The 25,863-nt window shown below is 43.4% G+C and overlaps 1 protein-coding gene across 1 annotated transcript; it reads right to left on the bottom strand.

Annotated features, from left to right (window-relative positions):
- Window positions 1-374: 374 nt before the first annotated feature.
- On the bottom strand, window positions 375-24,970 carry RBM5 (RNA binding motif protein 5). Its single transcript, XM_030867204.2, has 25 exons — window positions 24,859-24,970; window positions 23,447-23,516; window positions 21,127-21,292; window positions 20,189-20,344; window positions 16,334-16,403; window positions 15,771-15,844; window positions 13,233-13,316; window positions 12,284-12,344; window positions 11,748-11,813; window positions 10,729-10,889; window positions 10,183-10,280; window positions 9,491-9,578; window positions 9,262-9,339; window positions 9,106-9,178; window positions 8,347-8,432; window positions 7,880-7,958; window positions 7,579-7,670; window positions 5,765-5,926; window positions 4,770-4,919; window positions 4,616-4,687; window positions 3,859-4,038; window positions 3,252-3,326; window positions 2,135-2,232; window positions 1,928-2,057; window positions 375-1,065 (listed from the first exon to the last, which is right to left on the bottom strand). Exons 2-25 carry the CDS (start codon window positions 23,461-23,463, stop codon window positions 940-942), a joined length of 2,442 nt encoding a protein of 813 aa, XP_030723064.1. The 5' UTR covers window positions 23,464-23,516; window positions 24,859-24,970; the 3' UTR covers window positions 375-939.
- Between the last annotated feature and the right edge of the window lie 893 nt (window positions 24,971-25,863).

The following is a 25,863-nucleotide window of genomic DNA, read 5'->3' on the forward strand; positions in this document are numbered from 1 at the left end:
GCCAAATGATGACAAGGACTGGATGACACCACCCTGAATGGAAAACCCTGCAACGTCCCTCAGCAGCTGAGATGACAGCGGAGAAGTAGAGTGCTTCGGGGGAGAGAGATGGCCTCTCAGCTCCTCCACCTCAGCAGAGGTTGCCTGTATTGTGGCCAAAAGCAGGGAGGCTCTTCCTCACAGAGCAGTAACATGCCTACCCCCCGCAGGTCTAGGATATAGTCTGTGAAAAGTGAAGAAGCCCAAGTTCTCGCACTCACTTAGACCTATACAAAGTAAGGAAGTGGAAAAGCCGACTCAGTTATGATGGAGTTTTCATGATGAATTTTCACACACTTCCTTCATCACCCCAAGAATAAAGAGACACAGACACACATTTTTCAAGGTATTTCTTTTGTAAAGGAGCCAGATTTGGCAACTAGACTGAAAATCTTCCAAAATTCTGTACAAATGTGTAATATACAAATATACACAAGGCTTTTGCCGAGAAAAGACAGCACAACAAATGACAGAGGCGGCTTTGGTGTTACATACCACCCTAGGGCATCTCAACACCCCCTAGGAATGCAAGGGGCTGATGGACCACAACATAGGCTACACATGTAAAACACACTACAATTACACTATGTACACTGAAGTATAAAAGACCCACTGTCCCCTTGGCCAGCTCACGAGCCCTCTGGCAGGAAGGCAGGCCATTCACCAGATAATCCATATGAGGGGAACTCCTTTAAGTGGGAGAACCTTGCAGAATGAAGTGGTTTGCCCTAAAAACTATTAACAGCACAAGGCATGCCCTTAAACAGAAAGGTGGTCAGAGTGAATTCAAGAGATGGAGCACTCCTTGTGCTCTCTGGAGCTCCTTGTCATATCTGTCTCTCTCTCTCTCTCTCTCTCTCTCTCTCTCTCTCTCTCTCTCTCTCTCATCCTCTCTGAGTCTCACTCCATCTCAGTGAACCGGGCAAACATGGCCTTCCGGACAGCATCTTTGTAGGAATCTGCACCAGACAGTCCGTATGCGCTGCCTTTGGCTCCTAGGCCAGCTCCTTTTAGCCGGACTTGAGCCTGGGGGGGATAAAACTGCTGTCAGCAGCTGGCAGGTAGGGTGTGGACGGCTCCCTCTCTCCCTTATCTAACCCACTCCCTACTGAGCTGGACCACCCTCTGGAAGACAGGAGAGGAAGTTTTAAATGAAGATATGGATTTCTATATTGGAGACCTGGAGTAGGTTTAAGGACTGAAGGGATCAAATAGGTAAGGGAGACAGGCAGATAGAACCACACCCTCCCCTACTCCTATGCCTGTTCAGCAAGCATTGTAAGGGCCCCAAAGCACAAAGAATTGCACTGAAGCCCAGGGAAGCTCTGGTAATTTTGGGCACAGATCACAGCAGGACAGCTTGAAGTCAGCAGAACTCACTTGCACAAATCAACAGTAAGAGTCTGACCTAAGCTATGTTACCGGGTCAGAGAGGGAGCAATCACTGGCGGTGCTTTTGTCTAGAAGGCCAGTGGTTGAGGGCCTCTGCTCCTGAGATCTGAGTAAAAGATTTCTTATCATGGATGGAAATCCTACTAAATTATAATTTGTTTTATACATAAGCAAAATCACTTAGAAATTAAAGCACAGTACCTTTCTAAAAATCCAATCTAAGCTACACGGGTCTGAATTGGTATTAAATTAGGGTTTGTTTATAACAAAGGACATGAAAAGACACAGCCCTTAGGAGAAGGTAAGTTTTACCCAAAGATACCAAAAGACCAGAAAAATCAAGTAGGGTGCCACACCCATTCCTTCCAACTGACATCTTAAAAGGAGCGTGAAATATGGGAGGGCTGCAGAGAAGACAACTCCCACTGGGTCCTAGGTCCTCTGGGTTCTTCAATCGCATCTCATCTCTGGGATAAGCCTGCAAGCCACTGCTTACCTCAATGGGGGCTGTGATGCCTTGACACTTTCTTCCCAAACCTGAGCCTTCCCGCCAACCCATGGCCTGCAGCATCTTGTTGCCAATGTTACTGTGGTCAATGCCATCTTTGGTGGGCTGCTCGTAATTCCTGCCAGTGGCAAACACACAGTTACTTAAAAAGCCAGAGCCCCGGCTCACAAAGTGGAAAATGTGCACAACACATACACAGTGCCAGCATCAAACTGCTTCTTGCGCTTAGGTTCTGGAGGTTCTGGAATGCCGTACTTCTCCCGTCTTTCTGCAGCTCGATCCCGGTATTTCATCTATGTGAGAAAACAAACATGGTTAGAGATATTCAGACTTCAATCTGTAGCAGTCTCATGCACCCACACTTGAAGATTATCACCTCAAGTGCTTTCTTCATCTGGAGCTTGGCCTTTTAGAGTGCTCTCAAATACCACATGCCCTGTCTCCCTCGCTGCACTCAGTCATACCCAAAACGGCAGGTTTGTAGAGATGAACTGTGTGTGGAACCTGGGGTAGAACTATGTTTACAACAACCAGTTTTATTTAACGAGTCACCTCTTGTCAAGCTCTTCAACCAGCCTGCTGGGCGTGGGCACAGCTTGCCAAGGTCCTCGAGGGAGAGGAGGGCAGAGCTGCTGTACCCCTCAGCATTTGGACAGGCCCACCTCCAGGGAGACAGAGCCAAGGAGACTTCCAGAGACCTGTTCTACAGTCCCTGGAGAGACGGCACCATAAACAGTGGAAAAAAACAGGAAAGCAAAAGCCCTAACTACAGATACTATCTTGGGGTGAGAAATTTCAAGTAACTTGCTCACTGGTTCATCTCTAACCCACAGGCCTCTATTTGTATTTAAAACCCTGCCCAGCTGGCTCTCAACCTGCCTCGTCAACTACCAAATGACTGCCCATTAGTGGCCCCACAAGTTTCTCCTGCCCACTGCTTCCTTCCACATCACCTGCAATCATCTTGTGTCCTGCTGTTCCCTGGGCCTCATTTGAAGCTTCTCTCATTGTTCACAAAGGCTTCCCTGGCCAGGCCAAATGAGCTCACTCTCTCCTTGCTAAAATCCAGCATACTTCACCAGCAAGTATTTGGCACTCAGGACTTGTGAGCAGCCTCGAGCACCCTCATTAAGCGTCAGTACAGGGCTCACAAAGCGCACAGAGTTGGGTCCAGTCTACATGAGCCACAATGGCCAGGTGACAGGTATGTGGCAAATCCTACCCTGTCCCTGCGACCTGAAACAAGTGCTACAAATAAAAGCCAAAGGCAGTTACCCCAAGACACTCTAGCGGCACATTGACCCCCATTCACCTCTCTCTCCCTCAGCTCCAAGGCTTCCAGCTCCTGCTCGCTCAGCCTGGATCGTCGGTAGATGTCCATGTTTTGCTATACGAGAGATTTTACAGACAGTAAGAATTCACACCTAATTTGAGATATCACAACATTATCAGTATCTATTATATTCTTTTTGTTTGTTTGTTTTGCGGTACGCGGGCCTCTCACTGTTGTGGCCTCTCCCGTTGTGGAGCACAGGCTCCGGACACCCAGGCTCAGTAGCCATGGCTCACGGGCCCAGCCGCTCTGCGGCATGTGGGATCTTCCCGGACCGGGGCACGAACCCGTGTCCCCAGGTGGACTCTCAACCACTGCGCCACCAGGGAAGCCCCAGTATCTATTATATTCTAAGAGTCAAAGTCTAATTCACTACACTACAGCATGAAAGCCAGATCCCGGTGCATGTGGAGCTGCCACGGTCCTTTCCACTCTATAATCTAGAACATACTATAATCAGAAGCAGCCTTCTAAAAGGCAATCATTTAATACAGGTATTTACTGAAACTTCACTACCGTCAGGGCACTCACAGCATCTTGCTGCCTCCCCTCCCTGCCTCAGATCAGCTCAGAGAAGCATGGCCACCTTGTGTAGGTCTGAGAGCTGCTGGTGCCTGACCAGGGCGTCTCTGTTTGGGAACTGGCGCCGGCAGAGCAGGCAGGCCATCTTCTTCCAGTCGGCCAGCTTTTCTTCTTCACTCTCAAGTCTCTCCACCAGCTCCTCTTCATTGTCACTGTCACCACTGTAAGCAGCAACCAGACCCCTCTAGGGACAAAAGGAGGGTGGGTCATTGGAAATGTACAACAGGAAGATAGCAATGGCTAAAAGTAATGCCTAATCCAAACTTTGAGAGTACGCATTACCCGTACTGAGTGGAGCAGCCAGGTCCTCCAGTGCTGGGCTCGAGAGCCTCCTGGCACCAACCCTCTTGGGGCCCCAAGAAGAGTTCCTGGATGGCTGTTCTCAAACTGCTGACCATATTTGAAAACCCCAAATACAACAGATCAGAGTAACAGCCTACCCACATTAGTATCTACCAATAAAATCCGTTTTTTTCTTATCTTAATTTTCTCTTTCCAGTCTGTTAAAACTCTCTATTTGCAAATGCAATAAAACTCAATTAACTGAGCTCAGGAATTCGGGCTTCATTCCCTGCTCCATCTCTCCAGCTCTCACACAGGGAAAGCAAAGCCCTGAACATGGATTCTATGTGCAGAAGCTGCTCCAAATACCCACTGACAGGGACCAATTAAGTAGAAATCACATTAGCCACGATGCAGCTGAGTTTCAAAGTGAGACACAAAGCACAGATATGGTCTTTAAACTGGTGGTACTTCCTTACTTTGAGGGGATTCTCCTCGTCTCCATTTCGCACCAATTCGGGGATGAGCTGCTGCCTTTCTGCTAAGGCTCCCTGGGAAACAGAGAACATGCCATAAGCCTCAAATTTTACCTAAGTTCCCCTCATGAAGTAAGGCCATTCCTGCTACTGTTACCTTCTTCTCAAAGAGAGCAAAGCCAGCATCTGCTGCAGCAGATTCTCTCCTTTCTTCTTCCCTCAAAGAATTGACAGGTTGAAAGCTGTTTTTAAAATTTTCTTTCTGCTTGTTTAAACTCTTAGCCCAGCGTTCCATGTCTTTGGCAATCTAAAGTCAAACAACAATCACAAAAAATACACTTAGGTAGAGGAACTTAGAAAATAGTCTCCTACGCCATGAAAACAAGGCATTATGGTAACAAACTGTAACAAAACCCCTTTTGCCCTTACCTTTATGAGGTACATACAACCAAAGTCATTAAAGGTCTCAAAAGTCAATGTATTTTAAATTCCATAAATAGTTTTTATGGATGGCCTCTATCAGCTTCCCACTGAAGTTACCTGTATAAACGACTTTTCCTCCCTGGACTGAAGCTGGGACTCATGCAGGCTCCTGCACTATGCAGGCTGATTAATGACTCTTTTCTTCTTGCTGCTCCATCACAGGGAACTCTTCAGTGAATTCTTCTAACCGCCGAAAGGCACAGGAAACCCCATACAGCCTTATACAACCTAAATCTCAGGGACTTCCCTGGTGGTCCAGTGGCTAAGACTCTGTGCTCACAATGCAGGGCGCTCGGGTTCTACCCCTGGTCAGGGAACTAGATCCCTCATGCTGCAACTAAAGACCCTGCACGCGGCAATGAAGATCCCGCGTACCGCAACTAAGACACGATGCAGCCAAATAAATAAATATTAAAAAAGTCTTTGAGTTTTTCAGGATTTTTTTCCCCTAAGTACATAGGCAACTGACAGACAACATATGTAACACTAAAAAATTGCAAAATGCTCTACAAACTTGATATAAATAAGATGTGTGACCCCATTTTAAAGAATCCAAATAAAGCAGATATAAATGCCTCGCCCCCCTGCCCCCCACAAAAAAAAAACATAAAAATTAAGCCCAACATCCCAGAGAGAAAGATGGGTCTGCTGGCTGGGTCATGACCTTACCTGCTGTGCTGTTTTGCTCTTGGGTTTCTCCTTCTTTTCCTTCCCCTCTTTTGCAGGAGGTAGGCCTGTCTGCTGGTGGGAGTTAGACTCCGCAGCCAGGACGTAAGTCTCCTTCTCTCCATCCCAGTACAGGTACTGCTGGGTTAAGGAATTGTAGTAGTACTGGGAAAAAAATACCATTAATGCAGATTTCTGCTGTGTTGAACCATTAACTTAAAGGAGTATTTTGTCAAAAACCCACATCAAAGTTGTTTTGTCAAAAAAAACTAAACATAAAAACAAAGCATGTTGCAGACTAGTAATATTTTCTACGTAGAGAAGAGGTGCTGTACACCTTGGTGTAGGTGAGGATGATGAACCAGCCAAGAGGTGTGAAACCTCTTGGGCAAAAGTAGAGTGTGGTTTCTTTTCAAGAGTCTAGTTCCTATTAACTTAATCCCTGGGCCTGGAGGGTACCCAAAGAGAAACGCGTCTGACTCCTTTCCATAGACAGACCATTTACACAAACCAAGTGGCCAGAACAGGTGGTTCAGGAGGAGCTTTTTCTCATACGTCCTCCATGACAACCAGTTAACATCTCATTGTTGGGTTCAACCATACAGAACACGGCCTGTGGACATTCAGGCAACCAAACAGGTTTGTAAGAGGCTAGCTCGGGAGCCTGGAAGGAGGTGACATGTGAAGGAACTTGATCTGAAATTTGTGGGGAGAACCACAACAGAGAATAGGTAGCAGTTATCTCTCCTCTTCTCTATTCTTCACTCACTCACTCTACCTGCTCAACAGGGACCCAGGAGAGACTGCCTGTTGTATCTCTTCCAGGGAAGGTGGTGCGGGTCAGGCACAGGAGCCACAACTTCTATGGCCGCCAAGAAGAATGGCCTGGGAAAGGTCAGACTTCACAAGCAAGAGCAGTGGAAGAACCATGCACAGGCTCAGCCTCCCTGGCAGGTCCCACACAGCTTCACACCTGACTCTCAGAAACCACAAGCTCTCAATGCCAAGTTCCTGTTAAAAGCACTTATTTTAACTGTTCTATATATACATACAGATCCTGGTCATAAATAGCTGTTTATTTTTGGAGTGTTAATGTTGCTTTTCCTCTTTAAAAGTTATACACACTACCAAAAATACAATATCACTCCACACATCTGCTAATTTCTATTCTCAAAAATACAAAGGGTTGCTAAGTAAAAGCCAGACACAAAAGGTCACATATCTGATTCCATTTACACAAAATGTCTAGAATAGGCAAATCCATAGAGACAGAAAGCAGACAGCATTTGCTGGGGTGGGACGGGATTAGGAAGTGACTGCTTAATATATAGGGCATAGGGTTTCTTTTCAGGTTGATGAAAAGGTTCTATAATTAGATAGTGATGATGGCTGCACAACACTGTGAATATACCACTGAACTGAACACTCTAAATGGTTAAAATGGTGAATTTTATGTTTTGTGAATTTTATCTCAATTAAAAAAAAGAATATATAGTAAGAAAAAAATCACAATTAAAATTTTTATCTAGGTCTTTACATGAAGGTTAACAGTCACCTATAAATTTTAACTTGACAAAATAATCCATGGCTTAGGAGTAAGAATAGTGGCTACGGGTGGGGTTACTGACCGAACAGCAACAGGCACCAGAGAATGTCCAGTGTGCTAGGAATGCTCTCGTTCTTATCTCAGTGCTGGTGTATGTATGAACGCATATACATGCAAACATTCAAAGAACTGCAAGAACTGTACGTCAGTTTCATGCATTTTTCCGTATGTACATTATACCTCAAAACATGCATTTTAACCCTTAAATTACCTGCGAGTTGGGGTCATAGTACAGCCCTGTTGTCGGATCATAGTAATATCCTGAAGATTCATCATACTGGTAAGTGGACGTGTCAGGCACTGCTGCAAAAAACAAAATACAGCATACAGTCATTCCAAGTAAGAAACTGGCTTTACTTTAAATTCTAAGCCACTGAGATGCAGCAGGCCTTAATGGTCTTCTCTCACATCCCCAAGTGTCCCTCTGACACCCACAAAGGGAGAGGAACTCTTATTAAACAAAGACAACTAGGACCTTCCAACTATCAACAGCCCCATGAGGTTTGGCTTACCATATTTGGTACCAGGAACTACACCAGTGGGGGAAGCGGCTGGGGCCTGTGTACTAGTGCTAGGCTGTGCTTCCTCAGTCTGGAAAGAACAGCAGCTTCAATATAATTTCAACTGTAAAGTCTCTCAAGAGAACTAAATCACTGCAATCATCCAGCAGGAAGGGCCCCCTGACAGACCCACTGTAGCAACGATCTAAGGCAATCCTTGATCAAAACACATGTTGACAACTTTCTTCCTAAAGGTCAAGTCGAAACATGCATAGTATAAATACACCGTTTGGAATCTTGCACTTAAAATACATACACAAAATTATTTTATTATCTAATAATATTTGACAGAGAAGTGAGACTGGAATGTGTGTGTATTATTCAATCCTAGCTCATACAGCAGGCAAAGACAATACTAGTATGGCAACACAAAGCTTCCTCAACAGTCACCAGTTCTGTATCTAAAATGACAGGATTACCGGAGAGCCAGGTGGATTGGAGGTCTGATTATATAGCTGGGGACTCTGAGATACTACAGCCGCTGAGGTGGTGGTCACCGCTGTGCCTGATAATAAACACAGGAGTTAGAAGAGCCAACGCACTGAACTCTAAGCCAAACATCCCGATCTGTAATGCCCAATCTAGCATCTTTGTATACGTCAGTTCTTAACAACCTAATTCCCAATAAGTACTCTTGAACCTATGATATTTTCATTTTTATAATCCTGCTAGAATGTGACACACAAAGTCAAACATTCTGTATGATGGTTAAGAAGAAGGAAGAGAAGAAAGTCTCCATATCTGCTCTGGGGTTGTGAATAGATTTAACTGCCACACCTTTACAATTCTAGAACAACAACTGAAGCATAAGCTTTTAGAGTGACCCTTCTGATTAATGACTGGACACCAGACTGCAGGGCCACACCGTTTCTGCTTACCTGAACCTACATGGTCACCCATGATTCCTAACAACACAGACAGGGAAAATACTGAATTCCAAGAATGAACACTCATCACATGGTCTCTAAGAGCTTCTTATCAGCTCCTGATGTACACGAGCAATCCCAATATTCCCCTAGGACCTTAGGCACATGGTGACAACGCTGAATGTGTCCTATCCCCAAGTTTTGCAGGGAAATGGCCCTCATAGATTTATTTGGGTCTACTGAGAACATCTAGTTCTATCTCCTCAATTGTATTTGCTTAAACAAAAATAAAGGGAATATGAAGTTTATTACCTGATGCAGATGATGCATCAGATTCCAATCCTCCAGCCTGTTGCTGATAAAACTGTTGATAATCCTGTGAGTACTGTAGAAGAGTCCACCATTAAAGCTGCTATTCTCAGACACACTCTGGAGACCAGAAGTTGGATGCTGGTCATATCTACCTACCTGAGCATACTGGGCGTAGCCATCTTGGCCTGGCTGCAGGTAACTGTAGTCAACATTGCCTCCTTCGCCACTCTGAGACTACAAAATATCAAAAGAAGAGGAAACACAGACATCAAGTTTTTAAAATGTCCTTGGAGAGCTTCTAAGGCAAGCACCGCTGGAGAGGTTACTTCTGTGAATCCGGGCAACGCCACCACACTACATTGAGCAAAAAGATCCTCCATCTTACCTGGGTGGAAGACCACTGAGCGGCAGCAATGGCTGTACTAGCCACGGAGAAAGCACTGACCCGGTTACCATCTGGGAGGACCAAGTCTCTGAAACCACAATGATCCAATCATGTGTTTCTATCTCAGTATGCTTCCAATCACTAATGCCACACTACCCAGAAAACAGCAATTCACTCCAGCCTTTGTTGGAAGGTCTCTAATGCCAACAAGGCCACATTTCAGATGAGGAAGGGTTCCCATGGGCAAAGCCCTAAGTGGGCAAGTGTCCCTGTAGTATTTCTATTCTCCTTTGTACCCTTCCATCTAATAAGGTGTCTGCTGGATAAGCAATGACACCAGAAAGGGGAAATTTACGTCGCTAGAATGAAGCTCTATATACATGAAACTGCATGTTGTTCTGGAAGTAAAGAATTATATCCAGATGGGTTTGCACCATCTTGAAGCAGTTTGCATAGCACTTATTCTCAACCCATCTGCCATGTCTCTCTTTGTCCTGCTCTGAAGTTTTCTGGCAACTGGTTATTGAGACAGGAGGGAATAAGCTCTAAGAAGACAACCGTATCCTTCCCAGCCAACCAGGAAGGATAGTGTCTCAACGTAGAGAACATGGGCTTTGAGTGCAGTTAGCAAAGCATCCCTGGACAAGCACGCAGATGCAGCGGTTTGAAGTAAGGACAATGAAGCCACTCACTTTCTGGCACTTTTTGCAAAATCAACCCCAATAGTTTTGCCATCAATTTTCAAAGGAGGATGGAGACTCTGTAGTATCTGAAGCAGCTGAGAAGCGTCCTGAAGGAGAATGTGAAGAAAAACAAGTTTGTCACGTAACTGAAAATCTCTCGCTACTACCTAGCCCAGTCAAAGAAATATTAAAAAAAGAATAGCAATTCATTCTTATTTGCGGATATGAAATCATGAGAAAAAAATTAGCCCTCTTTCCTCCAGGACATGAAGGTATCCCGTATTATTAAAAGAGTAAATGCTGAAACAGTCTAAAACAAAGCATGATGAAATGACAAAACTATGGCTCAACCTTCAGTTATCTACAGGTATATATGGTATTTTTACCACTTACTGAAGTCATCAGCCTATAATTTAGCACTGTAATAACTGTCATTTCTTAAGTCTTGAACTTTGGGCTCCAGGAGTCTTACACACAGTATCACAATTGGATGAACCACATTTGCCTCTTAAATCTCAGTTTCTTTTAAAAGGAAAGATTCAATGAACATCTCACCATTGCAGAAGACAGCTGCACAAACGCGAAGCCTCTGTTCTGCTGGGTCTGTTTGTCTTTTATGAGGCGAATGTTATTGACAGCTAAGGATGCGTAGGGAGACAGCGCTGTCATGATGGAATCCACCACAGTGTGTGGAGCTATGTTTCGAAGTATGATTGCTGCAGGTGAATGAGACAGATGACAGATACATGCATTCCCACAACCAATGCTTTTCAAGGCAGGTTCAAGTACAAACAAATCCATTTTGGGAGGTTTCTAGCATATTTGACCCTTGAATGCAGAGGGATGAGGGGTGCTGACCCCACCCTCATCCCAGCCACGCAGTCAAAAATCTGTATATAACTTTATAGTCAGCCCTCTGTACTGGTAGTTCCACAACCCCAGATTCAACCAGAGGATACTGTACTACTATAGCATTCATTGAAAAAACCCACATTGTTCGTTAAACCCATGTTGTTCAAGAGTTGACTGCATATCTTTCACACTTTGACATGGAGAAGATTCTAAAAACCAATCTTTTATGAGGTAACCTGAAGCTACTGCTCCTCATTAAAAAACGGCAGGATGAAAAAAACAAAACAAACAAAACGGCAGGATGGGACTTCCCTGGTGGCGCAGTGGTTAAGAATCCGTCTGCCAATGCAGGGCACACGGGTTCGAGCCCTGGTCCGGGAAGATCCCACATGCTGCGGAGCAACTAAGCCCGTGCACCACAACTACTGAGCCTCCACTCTAGAGCCCACGAGCCACAACTGCTGAGCCTGCATGCCCAAACTACTGAAGCGTGCATGCCTAGAGCCCGTGTTGTGCAGCAGGAGAGGCCACCGCAATGAGAAGCCCGCTCACCGCAACTAGAGAAAGCCCGTGCGCAGCAACGAAGACCCAGCGCCAGCCAAAAATAAATACATAAAATAAATGCAAAATAAATAAATAAAATAAAAAAGGGTAGGAGAACAAAAACATCAAATGGAGGTTAATTTCCAACATAAAGGCCAAGAGATTACATTTGAACTTACTATCACAGTAGTAATCCACAGACTGAACTGATTCTGTGGTTCCAGGGGGCACTTCCTGTTCAGAGTCTACAAGAAAGGAAAGAAAGAGGAAGAATCAGTAACTGAAGACAAACAAACAACAAACCAATATAAAAAATACATTGAAATACGGAAGTTTTAATTTTAAGTAAATGTAGCAGTTGTTTTTTCTTTTTTAACCATTTGTGGCTATAGTAAAACCTCATTAATTTTGACATGAATTTTAAATGGGGAATGCAAAAATTGGGCCAGTGGAGGACTGACATTACCTCTATACTAAAGAAAAGCAGATGCAGAATGTAAACAAGGCGAGCAGACTTAATTTTGGAACATAAAAGAACTATTTGTACTCTCACAATCATCAGCAGGATCTACCTAACCTAAGGTAAGAAGGTTTAAGGAAAATATATAGGTTACTTGTTTAAATGCCCTACAACCTGTACTTTTCCTTGGGTTCACAGACAATCCAATTAGTCAGGGTTTAATACATATTCCCAAACAGCTGAATCTGTGCTTACCAAACTTGTCTGCTCCACATCGGAAGCATTTTAGTCTTTTCCTGAAATTGTTAAGGCAGCACTGGAAAAAAAAAGTTTTATCTTAGTTATTTCTCACAGTAGGCCGGGCTTACTAGTAACAATGTGGTAAGTTAGAGCAAGAGGGCCACGGGCAAGTCCCAGTGAGGAACAACCAAAAAAAAAAAGCAGAAAGTGATACCATGTATCCAAGATAAAAGGATATTAACCTAAAAATTTAGAATGCTTTTACTATGTGAATTCTCCCAAGAAAAACAAATTTTGATGTATTCTGAAGTAGAATTCCATTTTTACCAAGCTGGGGAAAAGTTTTAGTTCACCCCAAAATCCTATAGCAAGCCACTGGCAAAGTTCTCCCTTATATCAGAAGAGCACCATAAGGACTTCCCTGGTGGTGCAGTGGTTAAGAATCAGCAACTAAGCCCGTGCGCCACAACTACTAAGCCTGCGCTGTAGAGCTCGTGAGCCACAACTACTGAAGCCCATGCGTCTAGAGCCCATGCTCTGCAACAAGAGAAGGCACCACAATGAGAAGCCCGCGCACTGCAATGAAGAACAGCCCCCATGCACAGCAACAAAGACCCAATGCAGCCAAATAATAATAGAAAAAAAAAAAAAGAGAGAGAGAAATTGCCAAAAGTTGAGAGCTCTAGAATTCAAGAAACCATAAAGTGAAATAAACTTAAAATCTTAATTGAAACACTGGGCTTAGAACCAGGATCTTAAACAAAATCTCTCATGTTTGAGGGATTCTGTCCTTTAGTACCTACTCAGGAGGACCCAAGAAAGTCAGAAAGTACAAAAATCACCTTATGATAAAAGCTGGTGATTGTGTACTTACTCATGTCCTTGTTTGGACAATCAAACAAACAAATAGAAAACAACAAAACCCCAAAAGAGTTTTGTCTATTTGGGAAGGACGCATGCTTACCTTGTTACAAAGCCAATCTTCAAACTTAGGTCTGGGATTGCTATAATGCATTGCAATATGCTTTCCTTGAATCACCAGCTTTTTCTGTAAAAAAAGAAGTAATTAGTTATTCCCATTGTGAGGAACATGTGTCCATTTTCCCAGGGCAGAGCACACTTCGGAAAAATCAGTGCTCTGGAATTAAATGGACAACATACGGGGAGGACCAACCACCGCCACCTATACTCTGCCCATCCAATCCTTCAGATAGGCAGTAAGAGAATGGGATGCGGAGTAAAGGTAAACGGAGTCAGGGAGTGCTGAGAAAGCTGCCACACACTAAACGCTGACATGCACCAGGCCGTGTCTCCAGCAGAGACAGAAGTCCTAACATTCATCATTGACAGGCTGCCTGAGAGTGACAGTCTATTTCAAAAAGCAGAAGACACAACTCTCCCAGTTCTGAGGTTGTCTCCTACTTTAGCCCTTAGCATGGTGTCCTTGGGCTTCGCTTCACTTTTTCCCCAGTCCCCCATCCTTATGCAAAGTGAAAGCCTTTACATTTCCCCTTCCCTCAAATTCCTGCTTCAGGATGTGTCCTTTGGGGGACAATGGGAGGGGAACTCATTTTTAAAGGGAATCTGGTTACAATTTTCTCAGAAGGAACTAGTCTGAATGCCATCGACTCTAAAACAGCTAAATGAGATTTCTTCCTGCCAAGTGTAACCACGTGATGTCCTGAGTGACAGATGTGTTTTTCACTGAAATAGATGGTACTCTCCTTCAAGATGAGTAACCAGGAGGCCAATGAAGTTTCTTCAGGGGGTTAGGAAAAGTTTGTAAATGTTCATATACCACCTCATCCTTCAAGTCAACCATGTGACTAAAAAGGACTTAATTTTCAAAGGTCAAAAACTCCGAGCTGAATCACTCTACCAAGAGTATACCCAGCACCTGCCCCCAAAGAGCCTTCATTTAACAGGCACATCTTTTCTTTTTTTTTTGGGGGGGAGGGGAAGGGAGCAGGATGTTCTGACACTGTCAGAACAGATTTAAGTAGGAGGTTAGATATCCAAATTTTTTTAAAGGAGTCTAACCCCTCTAAACATACATACTGTTGAGTAATTTGGTTCTTGCAAATCCTGGAAGAGTTAAGACATGCTGTGAATGTTGTCTCTGCAATATCTAAAGACAAGACTGCATGTCTGGCCAAGAGGGAAAGAGCTGAAGGCCATCCACTCACTGTGTTGTAAAGAAGCAAAAATAAAGAAGCTGGCAGATATGTCAACAGATCATCCCACTAGGAGGGATGTGTGCTGGGGGAGACTCCAAACTATCACTGAGTCCCTAATCCTACTGGCCTTTTATTTCTGGAGTGAATTTGAACTGTAATGAAATATTACACATTAACATAGCTTTGTATACATTAAAATTGTGGAGATTTTTAAGTGTCTTACAAGTTTTAATTTCCTAGGAGTTTTAAACTCCCAAGCAAGTCATTCTGATACATCCACCATATTAAAAATGCTGTCATGTAAAGAAAGCAGATTCACATGAAGCTTGTGTATGTCCTGAGTTTTATTAGGATGGTGTCCATGGTATGAAATGAATGAAGATCTACCATTATAAGATCAGGCTGTCACCTCTGGGTTAAGGAAATGAGAGGTTTAAAAATCTAACAAGTCAATCAAAATGATACCCTCATTAGTGAGTCTTGTTATAAATGATAATAAATCATCAAAGAATATAACTCTTATTTATGAGTGACAAATCATAAAATGCTGCAGAGGAGCAACATAATGAGTTAAGCAGACTTCCCAGAATGCACTTGGTTAAGGCATTCAATACTGTGCTTTGGAGTTCTGGCAAAAAACATTATTTAAGTGCCAAGCACTGAACATTATCTTGACAAACTGTAGAACACTTCAGTTAATGCTTCTTAAAGAATCATCAATGATTTGCTTTGAACAGACTATAAAAGGCATTCTCAGGGAGATTAGAATGTTAATGCCACTCTAACTAGATCAGACAGCAGCAGGACACCAGCTCCCAGGCTAATCTCATCAGACTTATTGTTCAGAAATTCCACTAGGTCCTTATATAGTCCTTGAAGACCCACTGAGCAGTTACGCCTCCAGGAGGCTTGCAGTCTCCAAGCAAAATAAAAAATTACTTACAAAATGCCTGTAGCAGACTTCAATTATATTCTCTTCACTGTCAAATCGAGAGTTGGATAATCTAAGATTACTCTCAATGGACATAATAGGAATATAATCAGGTAAGGAAAAGGGGAATATTAAAGATGTCTTGATAACTACCAGACAAATATTCAGTGGTTAACAAGGCCCTGCCAGGTAGCCATGTTTAAAGGCAGAGCAAATTCTGCAACGTAGTGCTTGGTACTGTATTTATTCTAGTAACAGCAATTTTAATATATACAAAGCTTTTCTTTTTTTAAAGTCACTCCTTTGGAACAAACCACTCCTTCAACCTTTTTTTTTTTAATTGTACAGACTTGTTCCATTTTCATGAATATCTAGACTTGGTGAGTGAAGCAACCTGATTGGCTTCCATCCAGCTGGTAGCATCTTGCAAGTGATAAAACTCCACGAAGGCGAAACCACGGCTTACACCTAGAGACAGCATTCAGATATAGACGGGATACTCGTGTTAGTCAGTTCCTTTATAACAGGTGAATCTCTCTCCCACTGCTTCAACACTGCGTGACAAAGCCAATTGGGAAGCAGCTTTACAAATGTGACTTGACTTGGGGATCTTCTTGATACTTTGCCATGGCAAGGAACCAAGCCGCCTGAACTAAATGCCACTCGATTTGATTCCACACTTAAAAAGTAACCATGCAACCGACTACAAACAGTCAAACAAGGAGTTTATAAATCACTACTTACCGAAGGGAAAAAAAAGCCCCTAAAAACAAAGTTTTTAAAAAGGTCCTCAGATGCTTTCTAACATCGTTTTCAAACAGTCACATTCCTTAGCCATGGCAAACCTTTCATTCTGAATTCATGTGCTTGAAGACTGGGGATATCAGGATGTTCTTTAGGGACTGAGGTGGGAATGGGGAAGAGAACCAGAACAGCAGGAACTAAGCAAGCTCTCACCTGTTTTCCTCTTCATCAGCCTCACGTCCGCAGGCTGAGGGCCTTCAAAGGATTCCATCATTTCTCGAATCTGCACAGACAGGGATTTACACATTTATAGTTAAAGCTTTAGCCACAAACTATTCCACACTAAAGAGAGGTCAAAGACTAGGGATTACATTAACTGCTTAATTAGCCAAGCTTTTAACTTCTATCATCAAAATGTAATTATTCTAAAAATAGAATAAAAGAAGGAACACTTCTCATAGAAACTGATGTACTGTAACAGCTTTGAAGGCATTCTTTATATGCTGACTGGGAATTTCCTCAAGCACAATTATTTATTTTGTGATATACAGTCTTGCTCATGGTATGCTGTCCCTCAAGCCTCCCTCCTTTAGTCTAATCTTGTTGTTCTTTGTACTAAAGGACCAGAAAGAAAGATGAGATTTAAAAAATGCAGAAGATATGTCACTGTCTTCTGAAGTACGCAACCAAGTATCAATGCCAAAAAATGAGGAACTCCCTTAAGATAAATATTTTTTGCACAATATCTTAAAGAAATAGCTTCCTTACATTTACATTAATGGTGAAAATTAACAAAGCTCATAACGTTCTTTGGTTCCTAGTTTAATCAAAGTAAACATTAATTGGGCCTGAAGAAAGACTTCTGGCTGGTAGGTTTGTTATTGATGTCAGATCAAACCCTTACTGCAAAAGGCAAAATACATTAATAAATACATTAGTCTCTTTATCAATCATACCAGGCAGCGATACTCCCAGGGAGAAAACCAGGGCCAAATTTGTGAAACAGAGATGCTTCGTGGCCTCCACTTTCCATAATTACGTGTAAAGGCTGCAGGATTATATACAGTCAATCCTCATTATTTGGGGATTCTGCGCTTGTGGATTTGCCTACGCATTAAAATTCGTTAACTCCAAATCAATACTTGAAAGTGCTTTCATGGCCATTTGCAGACACGTGCAGAGTAGTAAAAAATTTGAGTCACCTGATGTATGTGTTCCCGGCAGAGGTGATGCTCTGCCTTGTTTCAGCTTTCATACTGTAAACAAGTGTCCTACTCATAGTCTGTTTAGTGCCAAGTTTTTCACATTTTTGTACTTTTTGTTGGTGATTTCACTGTTTAAAATGGCTCTCCAAGTGCATGCTGAAGTGCTGTCTAGTGTTCCTAATGCAAGAAGGAAGGCTGTGATGTCCCTTACAGGGAAAATATATTAGAAAAGCTTCATTCAGACATAAGTTACAGTGCTATTGGCTGTGAGTTCAATGCTAATGAATCAACAGTATATATTAAATAAGGCACCTCTAAACAGAAATACACACGAAACAAGGTCATATATTGATCAGTTAATGTAAATGTTGTGACCAGAGGCTCACAGGAACCTAACTTTGTATTTCCCCTAAGAGCATGGTTCCATACCCCCAGTGCCTTTATAGACTGCAACTACCATAAATATAAGGAAAATCGACTATTTTTTCACAAAGAGTATGTATGAGAAGCACTACACTGAGCCAGAGCCAACCACCTGACTCAAGTTCATGCTTGGTAACACAGTAAGTAAAAAATCAGTCACCAGAGTAACTAAAAACAGTTTCTAAAAAATAGTGATACAGTACATACATAGTAACATAATTAACTAAAGACTGTTACCCTAAGAGTTCACATGTCAGTGGGGGACTAAAATAAAATGACAATACTGAAAGTGATAAACTGAAATTCAGGAAAAGATTAAATACTATAATTTTAAAAGGTTTTAAAGATCTCAATAAGCAAATTTTCTACAAATACTGCACAAAATTTGGCAACCTCAGAAAGTCTACTTTGAAAACCTGCCTTCTTAAGGTAAGCACTTCTAGTTCTCTGAGAAGCCTGAAATAAATAAGCATTTCAATCTTGTTTCATTACCAGAAGGGAGTGCCCCCAGAGTCAGCTAAGGCATTGCTCTCCCCATGCCACCCACTTCTTCTGCACGCTCCCAGGGCCACAGGCCTAAAAGACTCAAGGGAACAGTATGATCAACAAGTAAACTTTCCTCAACTGACTCCTGCAAGATTTCTTGTATCCCCTTCTCCACATGCTCATGGCTGCTGCTACCTGAGCTCAGCTCTGCCTTCTTTCCACCCCCTACCATTCTAACCTACATAGCTTTTGCTCCCAGGTAAAAACCTCAGTAGCTTTCTTTTATACTTAGCTGGGCTTTCAAAGACTCCATCACTGGCCCCCAAAGCACCTTCCCATCCACCTCTCTCCTGCCAAAGGCTTTTGATTTCAGTCAAACCAAGCTGATTTGGGCCAGTCCACATCTTATCCTCAGTTCTCCACCAGACCAAAACATTTCTATCCCCCAAGAATCAACTCAACTAAAACCTCCCTGGAGCTCTTCCTTGCTCTCGACCAGTTAACTCAGCTCCCTTAAAGAATCCTCCAGAGTTACTCCACAGAACCACTTTCAACAGGACCTCTTCCAACACCTACCCCTTTCTACTCTGCATTGTCTTCATTATCTGCTGACCTTAGCTATTCATCCTTAAGCTTTTATGAGGCAGGATCCATGGTTCTCCATCACTATAGCATAGCAGTACACAGTGTAGCAAGGGTGCTGTGGATCACAAATACCCACTATTAATTCTAATATCCCATCTCACATTTGTCACTTCCAATGTTTAGAAGACCAAGGCTGTGTGAACTCAGTACTTATCTTCAGCTCTAAAATTCACTAAACATTAGTCAGAATATTACTCTGAATACTCCAAGACAATAGATACTGGCATAATGCATGTTTTATAAATGTATTTCAAAACATCATTCATTTCACAAAAAACATTGGCTGAGCAGCCTCCTGCATTCAAGGGTTGGGGATACACTTAAGAAATTCTACCTGGTAGGTCAAGAAAGGCTTCAGGGACTTCCCTGGCGGTTCAGTGGTTAAGACTCCGTGTTTCCACTGTAGGGAGCATGGATTCGATCCCTGGTTGGGGAACTAAAGTCCTGCATGCCGCACAGAGCTGCCCTCCCAAATGAAAGATGGAAGGAAGGGAGGGAGGGAGAGAGAGAGACAGAGGGGGAGAGGGAGGGGAGAGAGAAAGAGGAAGGAAGGGAGGGAGGGAGGAAGGAAGAAAAGGAAGGGAGGAAGGGAGGGAGGAAGGGAGGGAGGGAGGGAGGGAGGGAGGAAGGGAGGAAGGGAGGGAGGAAGGGAGGAAGGGAGGAAGGGAGGGAGGAAGGAAGGAAGGAAGAAAAGGAAGAAGGGAAGGAAGAAGGGAAGGAAGAAGGGAAGGGAAGAGGGCTTCAAGAAGAAAAAAAAGGCACACTGGTAGAACAGTGGACATGTTCAAAGTGGCCTGCAGCAGAAGCAAGTGGTGGATGTGGCTGGAAGGAATGCATGAGGATCAGAGATACCACTGGAAATCAGGCAGTGCCCAGTACACCAAGGCCGTAGTTGACCAGTCTGAGAAGTGGGGAGCCAGGCTTTTCTACAGGCTTTTAAGAAGTTTCAAATGGATAATATAATTTCCATTAAATCAAAGGATGGCCAAATCATAAAATGTTCTTACAGATACATCCTCACCGAGTAAGTAACCAATTCAATAAAAACGTACTGGCTACCTTCTAATAGCTATTATTGAAGGAATAAGAACTGCTCCCTGTAGTTCTTCTGAAAACTCTACATTGAGCTTCAAAGCCTAAATACAAATGATTCTATCTGTGAACCAAGTTGAGAGAACTCCACCCTAATTACAGAAATGTATTTCACTAGATATTAGCTTGAGATATAGTAACACAAGAAAATAACGGTAGAAGCTCAAAGTTCATTGTGCCTATTGGATTGCTCATTAGAACTGTTGGTTCCCCTTACATCGCTCTCTGTGATGGTGATGGGAAGGCCGCGAAGCATGATGGTCTTGCTCTCCCTCTCATCACTGATGTCATGCCTATAGTCATGCTCGCCATAGTCACCATCTGAATGGTAGCCATCTTCGGATCGGTCACTGTTCCTTCTTTCACGTTCTCTCTGATTTACAATAAAGAAAATTGTAATTCAAATCACACTGGACTTATTTATACCCTTTGATCCAGTCTCTCCACTTGTAATTTATCTTTAGGAATAGAGATAATACCAAGAACTCCATGATGATGTTCACTGCAGTGTCTTCTAAAACAGCATAAAACAAAAAAAACAAGAACAGAAACCCCCAAACCTGGCAACAATCATTTAGTTCAGGAAGAATGGTTTAACAACTCACCAAACAGTATAACAACACACAATGAAACACTATTACCTGTTAAAATAAGATGATTATATGCATAAGAAAAAAAAAAACAGTGCAAAATTATGCTGGTTGCACAATTACTGCTAAACAAAGCTAATGCATATGGAAAGAAATGTGAAAAAAGCTATGCTACAATGTTAAACTACAACTTTTAGAAACACCATCTGAGGCAAAGGGATGGTATGTAATTATGCCCCAATTGTCTCATCTTTAAAATGAGAATAACACCTACCTTATAGGGTTATAGTGAGACCTGAATGAGTTCATGTAAGTCAAGTGCTCAAAAGAGTGCCTGGAGCATAGTGAGCCCTAAGTAAACCCTGGCCAGTATTTCTATGACTACAGGGAACAGTCTGTCTTTGAGGGTTATAGTCGACTCAGATTTCAGAATAATAAAGAGTTTGAATGTAATACTCCTCTTGAGAGATTTCCACACTTGGTATACTTATTTCAAGAATCTTGGAGGTTCTGTGCATATAATTCATAATTCTAACAACTCTATAAACAGTTGTTGGTCACTCACCTCTGGACTGTCATAGTCTCGGTAGTCATCATATCTATCACCCCTCCGATCATCACTAGATCTTTTGTAATCCGAGTCCCTCCTCCTGCTTCTGGATTCACGCTCATCACGATCATCCCTGTCTATGATGGACCCGTATCTTCCACTGCGTTCTGTTCTACTCACTCTGCCACAGAAAATAATTTTCATTTACTCTTCAGTAAATCATATTTTGTCCCTTCAGAAAACATGGTTGAAAAAACACACAACCCACATCTCAGTTTACAAGACATCCAACTAGTTCAGTGTATTCCTTAAAATTTATCACCAAATTCCAATTTACAAAGACAATGACTGGGAAAACAGCTATATCCCTAAGTACAAAGGTAGTTTTCAGGAATTCATACTAAATGTAAAAATATAGCTATCAAATGTATGGGTTTAATATTTTTGAGAGAGTCAAGCTGCCCAAGTTCATCCTGCATTTTCCCAAGCCTGTTGTCTACACATCACTCCTTTCATCCCTGATTTCAGATCTTAGTGATCAATCTAGACGGGAAGAATGTAATTATAGTTGTTCCTGCCAGGGACTGGTTCCAGGACCTGCTGTAGATACCAAAACCCATGGATGCTCAAGTCCCACAGTTAGCCCTCTGGTATACACAGTTCTGCATCTGCAGATTCAACCAACCACGGATCATGTAGTACTGTATTTATTGAAGAAAATCTGCCTATAAGTGGACCTGCAAAATTCAAATCCATGTTGTTCAGGGGTCAACTGTATTAGCATTTCACTCAATTACAAAGGAGGACATGTCCTGACTCATCCACTCTGAAGGGTATCTCACTACTAAGAAATGGACCAACAAACTGGATAACCTGTCTTTTTTCCCCATTAGGCAGTTAACCAAGTTCATTTGTTAGATATAACTAGCACCATCAGAAAACATTATTTCCTATAACATCTGATTGATTGATTGATTGATTGGCTGCGTTGGGTCTTCATTGCTGTGCGCGGAGGCCACTTCTTGCTGCGGTGCGAGGGCCTTTCACTGCAGTGGCTTATCTTGCTGCAGAGCATGGGCTCCAGGTGCATGGGCTTCAGTAGTTGTGGCTCACGGGCTCTAGAGCACAGGCTCAGCAGCTGTACATGGGGCTAGTTGCTCTGCAGCATGTGGGATCTTCCCGGACCAGGGCTTGAACCCGTGTCCCCTGCATTGGCAGGCAGACTCCTAACCGCTGCACCACCAGGGAAGCCCCTGATTTATTTTTGATTACTGAGCAGCACTGGGCTTCACAGGAAAACCTAATAACAAAAGGCTTAAACCCATTTGACCACAGATATAGATAGTTCTTTCATAAATTGTTTACCAGGTTCATAAAACTACTATGTAAGGACAAGACAAAGAGAAGGCTTATAAGGGCCTCATTTAGAGTATACAAATTTCATAAAAAGAAACAAATGAAACAAGTAGCCTAGGACTATTTTGAAATGTTAAGTACGTAGATGAGAGACCCCAAAACGGTAAATGTTAATTTGTTTGGAACCAGAGTACTGACAAAGCATTAAAACAATGATATCATGTGACATGAACACTTCATGAGTCCCAGTGCGCCATCAATTTGATCTATCACTGGGACTGGACTCAATATTAAGGAGGCAGCTGGATGTATAAACAAAGGTTGTGTGTTTAAATCAAATGGTTTGAGTCGGAGAATCCACAGATGACACAGGAGTCAAATGCTCTCATCTTAATTCTTTACTAATTCTTTAGCAGTTTTTCTTTCTTCTTCTTTTTTTCTTAAAAATGTAACCCATGGTCCAAAGCTTCTCAGCTCTATAAATCTGGATCATCTTGTCATGGAGGGGACAATAACGAGAACTGGCATTCACTGATTGCTTTCTACAGCCCAGGTACTGTGCAAAGTGACAGACAGTATGATCTCCTAGCTTCTTCCAGAGGCTGTTTGTTATCCACACCAGGAACCCTCATGACTTACTATTCCACCCAGCCCTCCTTTGCCTAATTCTTTCTTACCCTTCAGGCTTCACCTTAGAGAATACTTTCTCCAGGAAGCTTTCCTGGCCGTTTCCAAGAAAACACATGTTCCTAAGTGTTCTAACAGCACCCTCAACTTCTTTTACCATAGCACAGTTCACACAGTATTTTAATTATCTCATTAAACTGTGTGCTTGTGAGAGCAAGTATCATGAAAGTGCTCACAGCAACGCCGGATACAAAACAGACACTCAAATATTTGTTTGATAAACAATTTTTAACAAATAGCTCAGTCCCCATTGAAATGCTGAGATCAAAGGCATGTAACAGTAATAACTTACCGTTTGTCTGAACCCATTGTCCTGCTGAAGATCTAGCACACTGCTCCAAACGGTTCAAATTTTGTTTTTCCTAGGAGACAAAAGAGATAGGTTGCTGCAAGTCTGAGAGATCATGTAAGTCAACTGTTCCACAGCTGGAACACTACTGAGATTGGAATTTCATTAAACCATTAACAGTGATTATCTAAGGTTGGGGGGGTGGGGAGGGAAGTGGGGACCAACTGGCAACATTAAAATCAAGCTAACATTTTGTTAACAGTGGGCATAGCAGGAAGGCGAAGCACAGTGAAAAATATTAAATTCCACATTCAATAACAAACCCATAAAAGGATACGAGCAGAAGGTTCCTTCCCTGCTCCTGCTGTAGGATTACAAAGCAAAAAGGGCACAGCTGCAATCAGCTCCCTGTGTTCTGAATCAAAGCAACTCCATTGCGATCGTTGACCGTTAAAACATTAATCAAAGTGTATTAATACAAGGAGCGAAAAGAAATTCAAAAATTACTTAGGAAAAACTTAAAACCTTTCAGAAGCCCGATGCTGAGTTGATTGCAAATCTACTCCATTTAAAATGCAACGGCTGATCCAAAGCTATCTCAAACAAGGGTAAACCTCCACACGACTTAATTCCTAGGTAACAATGATCATCACAGGTTCTTGAGGTGGCCTGCCTGGCTCAGCTGCGCACCGGCGGTGATAAAACATCACAGAGCTAGACTGCGTTCGATGCGTGCGCGGTCCGAGAAACTACTTAACAGCAGTCCCTGACGCCTGTTCTAGGCAGGCGCTGAACGAACATTTGCTGAATTAATAAATGGAAGAGAACCATCCAGGAGAAACCAGGCCCTAGGCAGAATCTCTGATGCCTCCCCTCTTCGCCTGGGCAGTGCCCGGACCCACCTCCGCGGGGTGTCGCGGCCGAGATGGCGGCGCCACGGCCTGCGCGACCAACTCAGGAGTCCGGCTTTCTCTTCCTGCCTGCACACCCGCCTCCCGACCCCCAAGAGGTTCCCAGCCCGCAGATCAGCCTTCACCGAACAGCTTTCCGGAGAGGGCTGATTCAGGTCAAGCTGCGGGACGATGGCGGCTGGAGACTGTCAGGGCGCCCCTGAGAAGTACCCGAGGGACAAACGACGGCTTCATGCTCAGCTGGGCTGGGTAGTCGGAAACACGTCCCGACAGGGGCACACTCAGAGCCCGAAAGAAGCGGGCCTCGGGCTGGGCGGGAGAACGCTCTCTGAAAGCTGACAGCGCTAGCGGCGAGGAGGGGCGCGGCTCTCCAATGCCTCCGGTAGCCCTTCGAGAGATCCGGCTGGAGCTGATCGACCGCCGCCCGCGGCTGACAGGGAGGCTCTACAGGGCCTGCTGCAACAGAAAGAACCGCGGGTCATTACGGGCGGCCGCCGCACTCACCCCCAGGAAGGACGGAAGCAGCAGCAGTAGCGGTTTTGCGCCAAGGGATTCCAACAGGGTACGGCCGCCTCACAAAATGGCGCCTCCGTCGACGGCCGTCTCCTACCCACAGTACCTCGCGCCTATCCCCTCCCCCCGCCACACGCTTCCTATGGAGGTGTCCAATCCGCGAAGGGGTCTGGCTGCGCGAGGGCTGCTGGGGAGTGTGGTCGCTAGGGCAACCTGTCACTTAACTACGCCCTGTGTCAATTTCCTGCGTATTTCCCTTTCTTCAAAACCCAGGCCTAATCTCCAGTCTGCCTTTTGCAGATAGGGATCAGAGCTTTTACCTTTATTAGGCATAGTAATTATTTGCTTTGCTACAAGGGCCTTAGAGAGTACAGTTTTCTTTCACCGACGCGGTGTAAACCATCACGTTTAATCTGGCTTTAAGAGAAGGAATGTAGGTCGATCGCCTATTGCATTATTGAATGCTAGATTAGATTGGGCTACATGCTTTACAAATTTCTATTTTCATTTCATAACCTATGAGGTGGTTATTAAATCCATTTTTCAAGTAAGGAAATTGAGGTTTATGGAAATTAAGAGGATTTTAAAAAAATATTTGGTTGCATTGGTTCTTAGTTGTGGCAGGCAGGCTCCATAGTTGTGGCACACAGGCCCCTTAGTTGCGGCTCCAGGACTCCTTAGTTGCGGCACGTGGGCTCCTTAGTTGTGGCATGCGAACTCTTAGTTGCGGCACGCATGTGAGATCTACTTCCCTGACCAGGGATTGAACACGGGCCCCCTGCATTGGGACTGTGGAGTGGAGTCTTAATGCCACCAGGAAGTCCTTCCAGGGTTAATTTAACAGTTACTACTTGGCCGTCTAATAGAATCTCAAAATTAACACAGCCAAAAACCAACCTTGTCTCCTTCACAGCCTTCCCCACCCCATAGTTAGCAACCCCCTGCTTCCAGTTACTCAGGACAAAAAACTTGGAGTCATCCATGACTCCTTTTTCC

This window comes from Globicephala melas, chromosome 11 (assembly GCF_963455315.2).
Source record: "Globicephala melas chromosome 11, mGloMel1.2, whole genome shotgun sequence".
NCBI classification, from domain to species: Eukaryota; Metazoa; Chordata; class Mammalia; order Artiodactyla; family Delphinidae; genus Globicephala; species Globicephala melas.

What these genes read in the sequence shown, in the direction of transcription:
- RBM5 (XM_030867204.2), bottom strand. An exon ending in ATGTGGAGCAGACAAGTTTG is followed by an intron (nt 11,814 to 12,283) that starts GTAAGCACAGAT and finishes CCTTTCTTGTAG; the next exon opens with ACTCTGAACAGGAAGTGCCC. An exon ending in TTTGCAAAAAGTGCCAGAAA is followed by an intron (nt 9,579 to 10,182) that starts GTGAGTGGCTTC and finishes TTGTGGTTTCAG; the next exon opens with AGACTTGGTCCTCCCAGATG.